The following is a 14258-nucleotide window of genomic DNA, read 5'->3' on the forward strand; positions in this document are numbered from 1 at the left end:
TCTACAATACTCCTCTCCCTGCCACTCCTCTCCCCTCCTCCCATCCGCTCTACCTCTCCCTGCCATCCTCAAACTAAATCACACCACACACTCACACTCACTCAGCCTATCACACTGTAAAATTGTAATAAAATGTGTGAGGTGTTTGGAAAAAAAGAAAAAAAGTGTGTTGTATTTGTATATGTATGTATGTAATATGTGCAATATGTAAAAATATGTGTAAGTGTACAAGCTTTACCAACCAACAATGCAACCTAATTTACTCCTCTGTTTGCGCCTCTCTCTCTATTCTTGCTAATCCTCCACTCCAGTGTAGTGTGCTGTAGCTCAACAAACCATCCAAACACACTGAAGAAAATGGCGGCTGCGCATGGGTTTATATATGAATTTTGAATAGCGTAATTACGTGGCGCATTTATTTGAAATTGCGGTTCATTTTTATGAGTGTTAGCCTAATTTGCATAAAACTACTCTTTATTGAGACTTTACGTGGACAAAATACAGGCGTAAGTGACTTGCGACGACTAAAATGTGTATTTGCACACTTTTCCGAAGATCGCCAGTTTGTCCTACTTACGCCAGTTAAGCATCTAATGGCGCAGTATATGTAATACCCCGATGTGCGAGGTGAAATTATGGGTGGCGCGGGTTTCCTCACTTGCGCCGAAAACTACGCCGTATATCGGGTCGCGCCCCAAGGGTACACAGAGTACTGGTGGGGTCTGCATCTTGTACTGTCTCTCTCCTTACCCATGTTTGTGGTATGGGGATAATGCAGTAACATATGGGTGCTTAGCACCTAACTGCACCCCTGAGAACTGTGCTTGTGTATATGGAAGAATTTAAACTAAGCAACAAGTGTTACTGGAAACTACAATAATATAAAGACGTTAAATTGTGCTTACATATTAACAACAATGCTGAAATTAGACATATCCTGTCTCTGAACCTTTAAATGTCTGTGCATTTCTTATTTATGATCCTGCGGTCCTGGTGTTCTTAGTACAGAATAACCCTGGCAACTTTATTAGAATCACAAGCACATTTATAACATACATATGGTTCTTGGGACCCTCCCCCATTCTTTAGTGTATAGTCAGCACAGAAGAAAATATTTGTGCTTTAACACACACACACAAAAAAGGAATAATGAAACGAGAACACAAAAGGAGGGGGGGTTGGGGTCTATATAAACTGCAAATAAATGTGGATAATGTTCTGTGCAATGCTATACAGTACAGCTGCCATCAGGAGTTTTCAATAGCATCACTTTATGTTTCTTTTATGTTTGTGAAAACAGAACAAAATAAAAAATAAAACAATAGATAAAAAATAACAGTCTGCAATAAAGCTGAAAGTGTTGGCTCTACTGATTGTGACAATCTCAACTGTAAAGAAAAAAACGTAAAAGTATAAACATCCATCCTTATCTGAGATCTTCACTTAGTGTTATATTTACTTAGCAATATACTATTGTTTCTAACAGGCTGGTGTTAGGACCCAGAACAGAGCATGTAATGCTGGGTTATAAATAGTGTAGTGGAATAGGACAAAGTTTGAGGAGTGAACGTGACATCACACAAGATTTCTCTCCACCCTAAATATTGTGGGATAGAGGTACACATTGTTAGGATGTGAACTCTGATTCCTGAGAGGTGACATAAGGGAGTACGACAGATGCACTAAAGTCTTTTCTTTTTTTAACCTGTACAGTTTGCTATGGATGCCTGATGTAGATGCTATTGTCTACAGAAGTAGGAGATTGCAGAAACAACTACCAAGTGGGGATATCCTCGTCTAACCAGTGAATGCAAAGGCTGTGCAGTCTTCACTTGTATCCCCTCAATGACTGCAAGAAGAGAGATACTTTATAAACACTACAGGACACATTACCCGGAAGGGACTTGCTTGTATATGTAGGACTTGTATTTCACTGGTCCCTAAATACTAGGCAGTGCATTGTGGTGCTGGGCGAATATCCCATTTTATCTTTACCAATACGGATTACCCTGAGAAAATACATTTCCTTAAATCAATGGAGAGGTCACGGCGTCTTTTTCCCTGGATTGTTTGTCTGCTTTTGTCACAGCCTGGAATTCAGGTAAATATCAATAGTTTCAGAATGCACAAATAATGTAAAAACAAAACAAAAAAAAACAAACAAACATCAAACATAACTTTTGGGTAACATTTATGGGCCAGAGGCCCAATTGACAGTGCTTTCTTAATAATCGGTTATTTGTTGCTTTTTTTTTTTTGTGAATGGGGAAATTGTATTATTTACTTCTTTTTTTTCATGCTTCAAATTCAGGTTTATGCAAAGATATAGAATTGTAATTTATAGCAAACTTTCAAGTAGTGAAAGAGTTAAGGCAGAACATTTTTTTTTGGTGTGATTTCCAAAATGATAAAAGCATGAAAATCATGTAAAGCTGTAGTATTGTTGGAATATTCATTTATAAAATGTAAGAAGCCATCACTGGTGTAGAAACCTGGTTTCAAGTATATGGAGATATATTTATAATCATCTGAAGGAGAAAACATAAAATAAAACAACAAGCAAAAAAAAACCAGGTGCTATAAACTAAACCACATCTCCCAAGTATTTAAAAGTCTTACGGATGCAGATTCTTGTCTCGGCAGTGGCAACTCTTTCATCTTTTTGAGATTGAGACATCAAGTATTCTTATCAGGTGCATCTTATTATAATAAATTAAAAATAAATCTGAGAAATAATTAATTAAAGTATATTGCAAAGTTGTTTTATTACGCTTATCTGAACATTTTATATTAAAATCTCAAGGTGCTTACTGTCTCTTTAAATCCAGGGTTGTATGCTACAGCATTCTGTCAACACGTGAACAAAAAGATCTCTATAAATACACAACAATGAATTTCAAATTTACTTTTATGTTAAATGTTCCTTTAACTCACATTTTTTCCTCCTGAAACACTGACCAGTTCAATATATTTTTATACATCTGGCATCAAACTTTGTTGGTTTTCTGACAGAGAACCAACTAGAATAATCACTATGCAAACACTGTAATTTATGACAGTTTAATTAAAAAGGAGTGGTACAATAATTGTCAGAAAAAGAGGAAAACCAGATAAACTTAAGTTTACAATGCAGTCTTTAGCACTTCTTTACAGTAAAGATAGGAAGTACATGGAACAGAATTCTGAACCAGAAGTAGGGAAAACAATCTTTAAAGGGATTGTGGAATCCATGAGATTTTGTTTTATTCTATCCTAATGACCATATAAGCCAATATTTCAAAATTAAAATGAGCAGATAGGTTGAGGCATCTTCTTTTTTTCTTACTGGCTGACAAAATCAATGTTTCTATAACTTTTACTGTAGTTGAGCTTAGAATCCCTTTAATCTCCTTTAAAATATCAGTGATTACCAACAAATTTGCTTATTAATCGAAGCCACGTTTAATTTTTTTTGTTCGATTTTTTCTGGCTTGGGATTTTTAAAGGTGATCTAGACTGTGCTTATAATCTTGTCATACAGATGCATCAAATGGAGATAACGGTGCAAAAGAAAAACACGTTTTAATGCATTAGAGCATTGAATTATTGTACTATTACTTTCATATAACAATGTGTTCATCCACAACAAAGTAGTTAAACATAAAGTTAAAGTCAGCACTAGAGGAGCAATGTAATACTGGGATGAGCCTGAAAATATCTAGTGAGCCAGTGACAAGAGACATATCAGTTTAGTCAACAATCATCAGCTACCTCCCAATAATACATTATTCCCCTTGAGCCTATCTAGGTATGTTTTTAACAAAGGATGCCAAGAGAATGAAGTAATTTTTTAAATTGCATGCTCTATCTGAACCATACAAGATTGTTTTGACTTTCACGTCCCTTTAATTTGTAAATATGACTCACTGTAAAATGTAACCTCTAGTCATGATATTATATACTGTAATTATATGTAGTTGAAGATCTTTTCTCAAGTTTAAATAAACTTTATATCCGTGCACTGGAGATTTACAAAATGTCACAACTAATCCTAGCACTGAGGAACACAAGAATATGGGATCTTTAATTCATTACCTTTGGTCTTGCTATGTTTCCCTTTAATAGATATTAAACAGTAAATAAATGCCAGACTGCCAGAAATGTATTAAAAGCAACGATTGGACTGGAAATACTATGTAGATATAATTGTTTTGCAATTATATTACAGGTACAGATCCCCAGATCCGGAATTTCATAATTATTCACAAATCCAGACTGTTCGATTAATATATCATTTTATTTCCCAGCCAGCAAGTCACAATCTTTTCTGCCTGCGTGTTCGGTTTAGTTTTTGTGTTCTAAAATGCAAACGATAATCTTTATTGAAAACAACTATTACCTTTTTGATTACAGTTACTGTACTACTCTTTCTGATATTACTATTTATACAAAAGTATTAAAAACGATATAAAGCTATGTTTAGGTTGCATATACAAGCTGTATCATGACATATAAATATTTCCTACATGACATAAGATACTGTTGTTTACGCTTGTTCCCACCCTCTCTCCAAACTTTTTTATAGATACAAATATATAATAAATATTCCGAAATCCCAACTATTCGAAATCCAAACATTTTCTAGTCCCAAGCGGTTAGTATAAAGGGAATTGTACCTGTAGCTCCTCAGTATTGTAGCTATAAGTATAAAGGTTTAGTTTCTGTAAAGTAATGGGTGCTGCAATGTTTAAACTGTTTCCCCTCTAATCTATCACTTCTGCTGAGAACAATAAAGATAGATAATCCCTACCCATTCCCCAGTTTTGCATAAACCAACACTGTTATATTAAAGGGGCATGAAAACCATTTTTTTATGATTTAGAAAGAGCATTTGATTTTAACAAGTTTCCAATTTACTTCTATTATCTTATTTGCTTCATTCTCTTGAATGTGTCAAAAAGCATATCTAAATAGGCTCAGTAGCTGCTGATTTGTGGCTGCACAAAGATGCATCATAATATTGGCTCATTTATGTGCATTGCTACTTCTTCAACAAAGGATGCCTAAAAATTGAAGCTAATTAGATAATAGAAGTACATTGGAATGTTGTTTAAAATTTCTATAATCTTTCTGAATCATGAAAGAAAAATGTTGGGTTTTTATCTCTGTGATTACCTTGTATCTAAGCTTCTGCAGACTGCCCCTTATCTCAGTGCTGTTTACAAACTTGCATTTTAGCCAATTAGTGCTGACTCATAAATAACTAGTTGAAACAGGCAAATGAAATACAGCACCCACCACTCACAGAAGCACGGAGAAGGCTTACCAAGCCCAGGAAGATCCACAAAGAAAAGCTTGAAAAAGGGCTAAGTGTCAGCTTGAAACGTTGCTTATTTGGACCCTGTATACACAATAAAGGTTGTTTTTATTGATCACAGCTGGAGAATGCTTTTCTTTAATAACTAGCACTGTCTGACTGTGTAAAGCTGGTAAAATGCAATGAGATAAGAGGCAGTCGGAAATTTAGGGGTTTAAATGTTATAAAGTGTATTAATTTAACCATGTTGGTTGTGCAAAGCTGGGGAATAGGTAAATATAAAAAGGCAATACAAAAGACTGTGCAAACAAGGATGTGTGGAAACGCTGGTATATAAATAACAATCAAATTTTCCACACAGTCTTGTTTACAATCTCTTATATTGCCTATTTTATGTATGTCCCTTATTGTCCTCAGCAGGAGAGATAGATAAGGGGAAATCTTTAAACATGGCATATCCATAACTTTATAAAAATTCAGTTAAATTTAAAAACCAACAGAGGGACAAAATAAATCACGAAAGTATACTGCAAAGCTTTATTTAACTACACATAATTAACCTTTTCATATTATTATTTTATACTGTTTAATATCCTATTCATTTGCTATTCATTGCAAGATAAAATAAACTAGGAACACAGAGTAAAACACTCTCAAAGCCATATGTTTCTTATTAGTAATTCAATACAATTACTAAACTGATATCAATCCAAATCATGTGGCTGGCACTGAGAGTTGACATTTCTCATTTGTGGTACATGCAAGTTTAAAGAAATCTAAGGTAGAAAATAAAGAAAGAATAACGTTTTAATATGATAATTTTATTATCACAAATACTTGCCTCTGACTTAGGGGTTGATCACAATTTTGCACTTGTTTTTGGTAGATAATAGTTTCTAAACGTTCAGCCCAGTATTGTTAGTGTGTTTTTTCAATGATGACAGTCCAAAAATACTTCTGCAAAAAATCAGTATCTTTAAAAAAATAAATAAATACGCAATCATTATTTGCCTTGTTAATCTCACTATTTTGCAATGCAAAACCAAATTCCCAGGATTAACAACAAACAAAAGCCCCTAGAATGTAAGTGGAGCAATACTTTTTTATTTCTCATGAGCGATAGACTCCGGTGCGCTAACAAGTCGGATATAGCGAGCGCTCTAACTCCCTTTCCCAATGTTGACTTGTATCGGGCATGCTAAAAAAGCCTTTTCTGCACTACACCAACTGTGCTAAAGACAAAGGTGATTTAGTAATACTTCAAATTCCTATGTTCTTTACTTAGAAGAAAATGTTATTTTTATTTTTAAATATTTAAAATAGATATTTGTATATATTTTGATAAAATATATCAATATCTATATATGCCTATAACTATATATATATAATTATTAGAGAGAGAGAGAAAACGATCGATAGATATTGTATATACAGATATATATATATATATATATATATATATATATATATATATATATATATATATAGAGAGAGAGAGAGAGAGAGAGAGAGAGAGAGAGAGAGAGAGAGAGAGAGAAATAAGTATTTAAAAATTAAAAGAAAATGTTCTTCTATGTGCCGAACATTGGAATTTAAGTTTTTTCTATAAAAAACATGACATTTTTAAACTGTTTTAAAATGATATTACTTATTTCAAGGTATTTGTCTAGGAAGTGCTCAAAAGTGTATATACACACATATTGTACATATATATATATATATATATATATATATATATATATATATATGTCTATATATGCATATGTGTTTATATGTATGTATTTGTGCACATGCATATTTACACATATAGACATATTTATTTATTTATATATATATATATATATATATATATATATGTTTAATATTTAAAACAATATTTTTTCCCATTCAAACACCTTGTCATATACCCCTTATTAGCCATTTTAAAATATTTTTTTTTCAATGTTAAACATATTATTTTTATAAAAAATGTTTATATATCAGTGTAATGTTTTATTTTAAGTGAATGTAAAGTTTATTGAATAAGTGTCCGGTTTCTAAAAATGCTTTTAAAAACAGGGGCACTTTCATTCATTAAATTTTACAATAAAGCTGTTTTTTTTATGGAAAGCAGATCAGCAAACCTCCGCCTGCACCTCCTGCTGTACTTAGCACAGCAATGACGAATCCGGCTTCCTCAATTATTGCATGCCCCCTTTGGCATCCAGCTCGTGAAGCCATGCAATGATTGGAGGAAGCCGGATTTGTCATCGCTGTGCTAACTAAAGGTAAATATTTTTAAAAAATCAGCTGCATTGTAAAGTTTAATGAATAAAAGTGCCCCTGTTTTTAAGAGTATTTTTAAAATCTGGGCACTTTACATTCACTTTAATATGTTTTTCATGTGTTTTGTGGAACTTTTATTTTAACCCTAACGTTTACTTCAGGTCTCGCTAATTCTTCTAGCGCTATTTTGGCTTTAATGAGCGCATCCCATAACGTTCAACTTGTAATATGAGCAATGTTTAGCGAGGTTGAGATATCCTTAGAAAATATAGGAGGTGTTAAAGTGATGTTGGTTGCGCTAAACCTTCTCTGGTAAATCTGTTTTACCATTGACTTGTAATATCAATTTGCACATTAAATTTTGCGCGTCCAGCAATATTGATATCATTAGAGTTCCAGTTGTAATCTAGGCCAAATGATGATTTTGTGTGCTTAGTGATTACATCACAGGTTAAAGGGCCTGTATGTTAATTGATCCCTCTTATTAGTATATAGTGATGCTAATAGGCGTGCAATTTTTTTCATTGTTTAAAAAGATAGACAACGCCTTTACTACCCATTCCCCAGCTTTGCACAACCAACATTGTTATATTAACATACTTTATAACCTTAAACCTCTAAATTTCTGTCTGTTTCTAAGTCCCTAAAGACAGTCACATGATCACATGCTTTTGTATTTGCTTTTCACATCAGGGGAAGCGAGTTCATGTGAGCCATATAGATAACATTGTGCTGACACCTGTGGATTCTAACAACACAGCATTAATTGGCTTAAATGCAAGTCAATAGATAAAGTCATGTGATCAGGGGGCAGTCAGAAGATGCTTAGAAGCAAGATAATCACAGAGGTAAAAAGTGTATTAATATTTTTGTTTTCTGTGCAAAACTGGGGAATGGGTAATAATGGGATTATCTTTCTTTTAAAACAATAAAAAAATTTGAGTTGACTGTCCCTTTAACTTGTTGCTCTCCAAAACCAAATATATACATATGTGGGGTTTTTTGGTTATTAATTTGGCTAATTTGTATTTGTGTAAAAGTGCTTATTCTGACTTTATTGACTTTAATTGCCTGAGCCGGTAGCTTTAGTAACTCTCTATTGACGTTGCTTCCTAAGGTCATCTAATATGGCGGGAGTCATTTTATGGTGTTATGTAAAACCAATGTCACATGAAAAAACTCTCGGCTAGATTACGAGTTGTGCGTTAGGGTAAAAAAGCAGCATTAAGAGGTCCTAACGCTGCTTTTTTACGCCCGCTGGTATTACGAGTCTTGAAGGTTTAGGGTCACCGCACACTTCTTTGGCCTTACCGCAAAACGACTTACGTAAACTTTGTAAAGTTTTTTTCTATGGGACTTCCATAGCGCCGGTATTACGAGTCTGTCCTGGGAGGCCAAAAAGTGAGCGGTACACCCTACCCTGTCAAGATCCCTAACGCATTTAAAAGTCAGTAGTTAAGAATTTTATGGTACAGCGTAGTAACATAAAACTCATAACTAAAGTGCTAAAAAGTACGCTAACACCCATAAACTACCTATTAACCTCTAAACCGAGGCCCTCCCGCATCGCAAACACTATAATAAAAATTTTAACCCCTAATCTGCAGCTCCGGACACCGCCGCCACCTACATTATATTTATGAACCCCTAATCTGCTGCCCCCAACATCACCAACACCTACATTATATTTATTAACCCCTAATCTGCCACCCCCAATGTCGCTGCCACCTACCTACACTAATTAACCCCTAATCTGCCACCCCCAACGTCGCCTCCACTATAATAAACATATTAACCCCTAAACCGCTGTACTCCCGCCTCGCAAACATTAGTTAAATATTATTAACCCCTAATCTGCTGTCCCTAACATCGCCGCCACCTACTTACATTTATTAACCCCTAATCTGCCGCCCCCAACGTCCCCGCCACTATATTAAAGTTATTAACCCCTAAACCTAAGTCTAACCCTAACCCTAACACCCCTTAACTTAAATATAATTTAAATAAATCTAACTAAATATTCCTATTATTAAATAAATTATTCCTATTTAAAACTAAATGCTTACCTATAAAATAAACCCTAAGCTAGCTACAATATAACTAATAGTTACATTGTCGCTAGCTTAGGTTTTATTTTTATTTTACAGGCAAGTTTGTATTTATTTTAACTAGGTAGAATAGTTATTAAATAGTTATTAACTATTTAATAACTACCTAGCTAAAATAAATACAAAGGTATCTGTAAAATAAAACCTAACCTAAGTTACACTAACACCTAACACTACACTACAATTACATAAATTAACTAAATTAAATACAATTACCTAAATTAAATTAAATTAGCTAAAGTACAACCCCCCCACTAAATTACAGAAAATAATAAACACATCACAGATATTTAAACTAATTACACCTAATCTAATAGCTCTATCAAAAAAAAACCAAAAAAAAAACCTAGCCTAATCTAAACTACCAATAGCCCTTAAAAGGGCCTTTTGCAGGGCAATGCCCCAAAGTAATCAGCTCTTTTACCTGAAAAAAAAATACAAACAAACCCCCAACAGTAAAACCCACCACCCACACAACCAACCCCCCAAATAAAATACTATCTAAAAAAACCTAAGCTCCCCATTGCCCTGAAAAGGGCATTTGGATGGGCATTGCCCTTAAAAGGGCAGTTAGCTCTTTTGCAGGCCCAAAGTCCCTAACCTAAAAATAAAACCCACCCAATACACCCTTGAAAAAATCTAACACTAACCCCCTGAAGATCGACTTACCGGGAGAAGTCTTCATCCAAGCCAGGCCGAAGTCCTCAATGAAGCCGGGAGAAGTCTTCATCCAAGCCGGGCGAAGTGGTCCTCCAGACGGGCAGAAGTCTTCACCCAGAGGGCATCTTCTATCTTCAAGACATCCGACGCAGAGCATCCTCTTCCCTAACATGAACCCCGAGCCAATCGGAATTAAGGCAGAAAAAATCCTATTGGCTGACGCAATCAGCCAATAGGATTGAGTTGGCATTCTATTAGCTGATTGGAACAGCCAATAGAATGCGAGCTCAATCCTATTGGCTGATTGGATCAGCCAATAGGATTGAACTTCAATCCTATTGGCTGATTGCATCAGCCAATAGGATTTTTTCTACCTTAATTCTACCTTAATTCCAAAGGTAAAGGTACCTTCATTCATCTTTAGTCGTCAGATGAAGAGGATGCTCCACGTTGGATGTCTTGAAGATGGACCTGCTCCACGCAGGATGGATGAAGATAGAAGATGCCATCTGGATGAAGACTTCTCCCCGTCTGAAGGACCACTTCGCCCAGCTTGGATGAAGACTTCTCCCGGCTTCGTTGAGGATTTCGGCCTGGCTTGGATGAATACTTCTCCCGGTAAGTCGATCTTCAGGGGGTTAATGTTAGGTTTTTTTAAGGGTGTATTGGGTGGGTTTTGTTTTTAGGTTAGGGACTTTGGGCCTGCAAAAGAGCTAACTTCCCTTTTAAGGGCAATGCCCATCCAAATGCCCTTTTCAGGGCAATGGGGAGCTTAGGTTTTTCTAGATAGTATTTTATTTGGGGGGTTGATTGTGTGTGTGGTGGGTTTTACTGTTAGGGGGGTTGTTTGTATTTTTTTTCAGGTAAAAGAGCTGATTACTTTGGGGCAATCCTCCGCAAAAGGCCCTTTTAAGGGATATTGGTAGTTTAGTTTAAGATAGTTTTTTTTTTATTTTGGGGGGGCTTTTTTATTTTGATAGGGCTATTAGATTAGGTGTAATTAGTTTAAATATCTGTAATTTGTTTATTATTTTATGTAATTTAGTGGGGGTTTTTTGTACTTTAGCTAATTTAATTTAATTTAGGTAATTGTATTTAATTTAGTTAATTTATTTAATTGTAGCGTAGTGTTAGGTGTTATTGTAACTTAGGTTAGGTTTTATTTTACAGGTACTTTTAAATTTATTTTAGCTAGGTAGTTATTAAATAGTTAATAACTATTTAATAACTATTCTACCTAGTTAAAATAAATACAAACTTGCCTGTAAAATAAAAATAAACCCTAAGCTAGCTACAATGTAACTATTAGTTATATTGTAGCTATCTTAGGGTTTATTTATAGGTAAGTATTTAGTTTTAAATAGGAATAATTTAGTTAATGATAGTAATTTTATTTAGATTTATTTAAATTATATTTAAGTTAGGGGGGATTAGGGTTAGGGTTAGACTTAGATTTAGGGGTTAATATATTTAGTATATTAGTATAGTGGCGGCAACGTTGGGGGCGGCAGATTAGGGGTTAATAAGTGTAGGTAGGTTGTGGCGACATTGGGGGCGGCAGATTAGGGGTTAATAAATAGTATGTAGGTTTCGGCGATATTGGGGGCAGCAGATTAGGGGTTAATACATATAATGTAGGTGGCGGCGGTGTCCTGTGCGGCAGATTAGGGGTTAATAAATATAATGCAGATGTCGGCAATGTCGGGGATGGCAGATTAAGGGTTAATAAGTGTAAGATTAGGGGTGTTTAGACTCGGGGTTCATGTTAGGGTGTTAGGTGTAGACATGACTTTTATTTCCCCATAGGAATCAATGGGGCTGCGTTAGTGAGTTTTACGCTGCTTTTTTGCAGGTGTTAGACTTTTTCTCAGGATATATAGGAGCGCCAATAGCTTAGATATACCACAGGGAATAAAGAGTCAAATGTTTTCCAATAGTTTCTATGTTCCAAAATCAACCAAATTTAATATATAAATCCAATCTAATTCTGATCTCCAGAATTACAAAAACACAAATTACAATAAAAAACAAAAAAACAGTAAAACACAAAATACATAAAACGAAGCTTAAAATACAATGCAGTAAATGCTTTAAAATACAACAGATAACAGATTTAATCCGGTTGGTTAAACTGGATAACCAATATCTAATGTCCCAGTTATCGTGAGTCCTCTTAAAAACCTTTTAGTAGGTACATAATATGTTTATCAAATACACGTGCAATTAAACTTAGTGTTCAATAAATGATGTAATAATAACTCAAAAATTCTTATCAAAGTGATAAGAGTGATAAGATCACTAATAAAGTGATATGAGACCCACTAGTAGGTCAACAATGCATATAAATTTTGCAACATTTATAACGTGTAAAAAACAAAAAAAAAGAATACAATGTTTTAAGTTCCTTAAATTGTCAAATACACCATTTAGTGGATTTGTAGATTATGACACACAATAAAAATAAGTGGTAAGTGGTGAGTCTGCTCTTCAAAAATAATATTATCAAAATGAAATAGAGTAATGAGAAAAAAAAAAAAAAAAAATAATGTATGTGATAACCAATTTGATGTGAGACCCTACCAATGGGATATCTAACTAAACTGGTACCAGCTGTTACCTCAATTCTCCTGATTAGATCTGGGTGATGGACTCAATGGTCCGATATTTGGTTAATATCTTAAAACAGTGAACAAATACCATAAGCTATATCTTAAAAACAGTAACAAATACCAACTGTAAGCTATAAAAACAACAAATGAACAGAGAGTGTGTATAGTTTGGCCAAAACTAGTCCACAAACTCCTAAAGGTGTGTTTCCACAACTTTGAATAACAAAAATAAATATAACATTAATGTCCTTTAAAAGTCTTTTGGTAAATCCTTAAAAGTCTGGAAAAAGTCCGGTGAGAGAAATCCTCAATACAGTGGAGTCCAAAGTCCTAATTCTATGTATAGAAAAATACCTGAAAGAAATAGAAAAAAAGCGCACTAAACAAACAGCGCTAACGGGTATGGACTATTGAAAATAGCCTTACCATTTGAATCCTGGTCCTGGATATAATGAGCCTCTCCAACTCTGGTATGTAGTTTCGTCTACGCGTTTCGGCCCTCGTATCGGGCCTTTTTCAAGAAACTCTGGTATGTAGTTTCGTCTACGCGTTTCGGCCCTCGTATCGGGCCTTTTTCTTGAAAAAGGCCCGATACGAGGGCCGAAACGCGTAGACGAAACTACATACCAGAGTTGGAGAGGCTCATTATATCCAGGACCAGGATTCAAATGGTAAGGCTATTTTCAATAGTCCATACCCGTTAGCGCTGTTTGTTTAGTGCGCTTTTTTTCTATTTCTTTCAGGTATTTTTCTATACATAGAATTAGGACTTTGGACTCCACTGTATTGAGGATTTCTCTCACCGGACTTTTTCCAGACTTTTAAGGATTTACCAAAAGACTTTTAAAGGACATTAATGTTATATTTATTTTTGTTATTCAAAGTTGTGGAAACACACCTTTAGGAGTTTGTGGACTAGTTTTGGCCAAACTATACACACTCTCTGTTCATTTGTTGTTTTTATAGCTTACAGTTGGTATTTGTTACTGTTTTTAAGATATAGCTTATGGTATTTGTTCACTGTTTTAAGATATTAACCAAATATCGGACCATTGAGTCCATCACCCAGATCTAATCAGGAGAATTGAGGTAACAGCTGGTACCAGTTTAGTTAGATATCCCATTGGTAGGGTCTCACATCAAATTGGTTATCACATACATTATTTTTTTTTTTTTTTTTTTTTTTTCTCATTACTCTATTTGATTTTGATAATATTATTTTTGAAGAGCAGACTCACCACTTACCACTTATTTTTATTGTGTGTCATAATCTACAAATCCACTAAATGGTGTATTTGACAATTTAAGGAACTTAAAACA

General features: G+C 34.5%; 1 protein-coding gene across 1 annotated transcript in view; it reads left to right on the forward strand.

The window, feature by feature from the left end:
• Window positions 1–1628: 1628 nt before the first annotated feature.
• The window catches only part of ADGRD1 (adhesion G protein-coupled receptor D1), a 1140767-nt gene continuing 1128137 nt past the window's right edge, over window positions 1629–14258 (forward strand). The window contains exon 1 of the mRNA XM_053701862.1: window positions 1629–2101. Within this exon, the coding sequence (XP_053557837.1) occupies window positions 2036–2101 (66 nt within the window). The 5' untranslated portion in view covers window positions 1629–2035. The remainder of the gene's footprint in view (window positions 2102–14258) is intronic.

Source organism: Bombina bombina, chromosome 2 (assembly GCF_027579735.1).
Source record: "Bombina bombina isolate aBomBom1 chromosome 2, aBomBom1.pri, whole genome shotgun sequence".
Classification (NCBI taxonomy): Eukaryota; Metazoa; Chordata; class Amphibia; order Anura; family Bombinatoridae; genus Bombina; species Bombina bombina.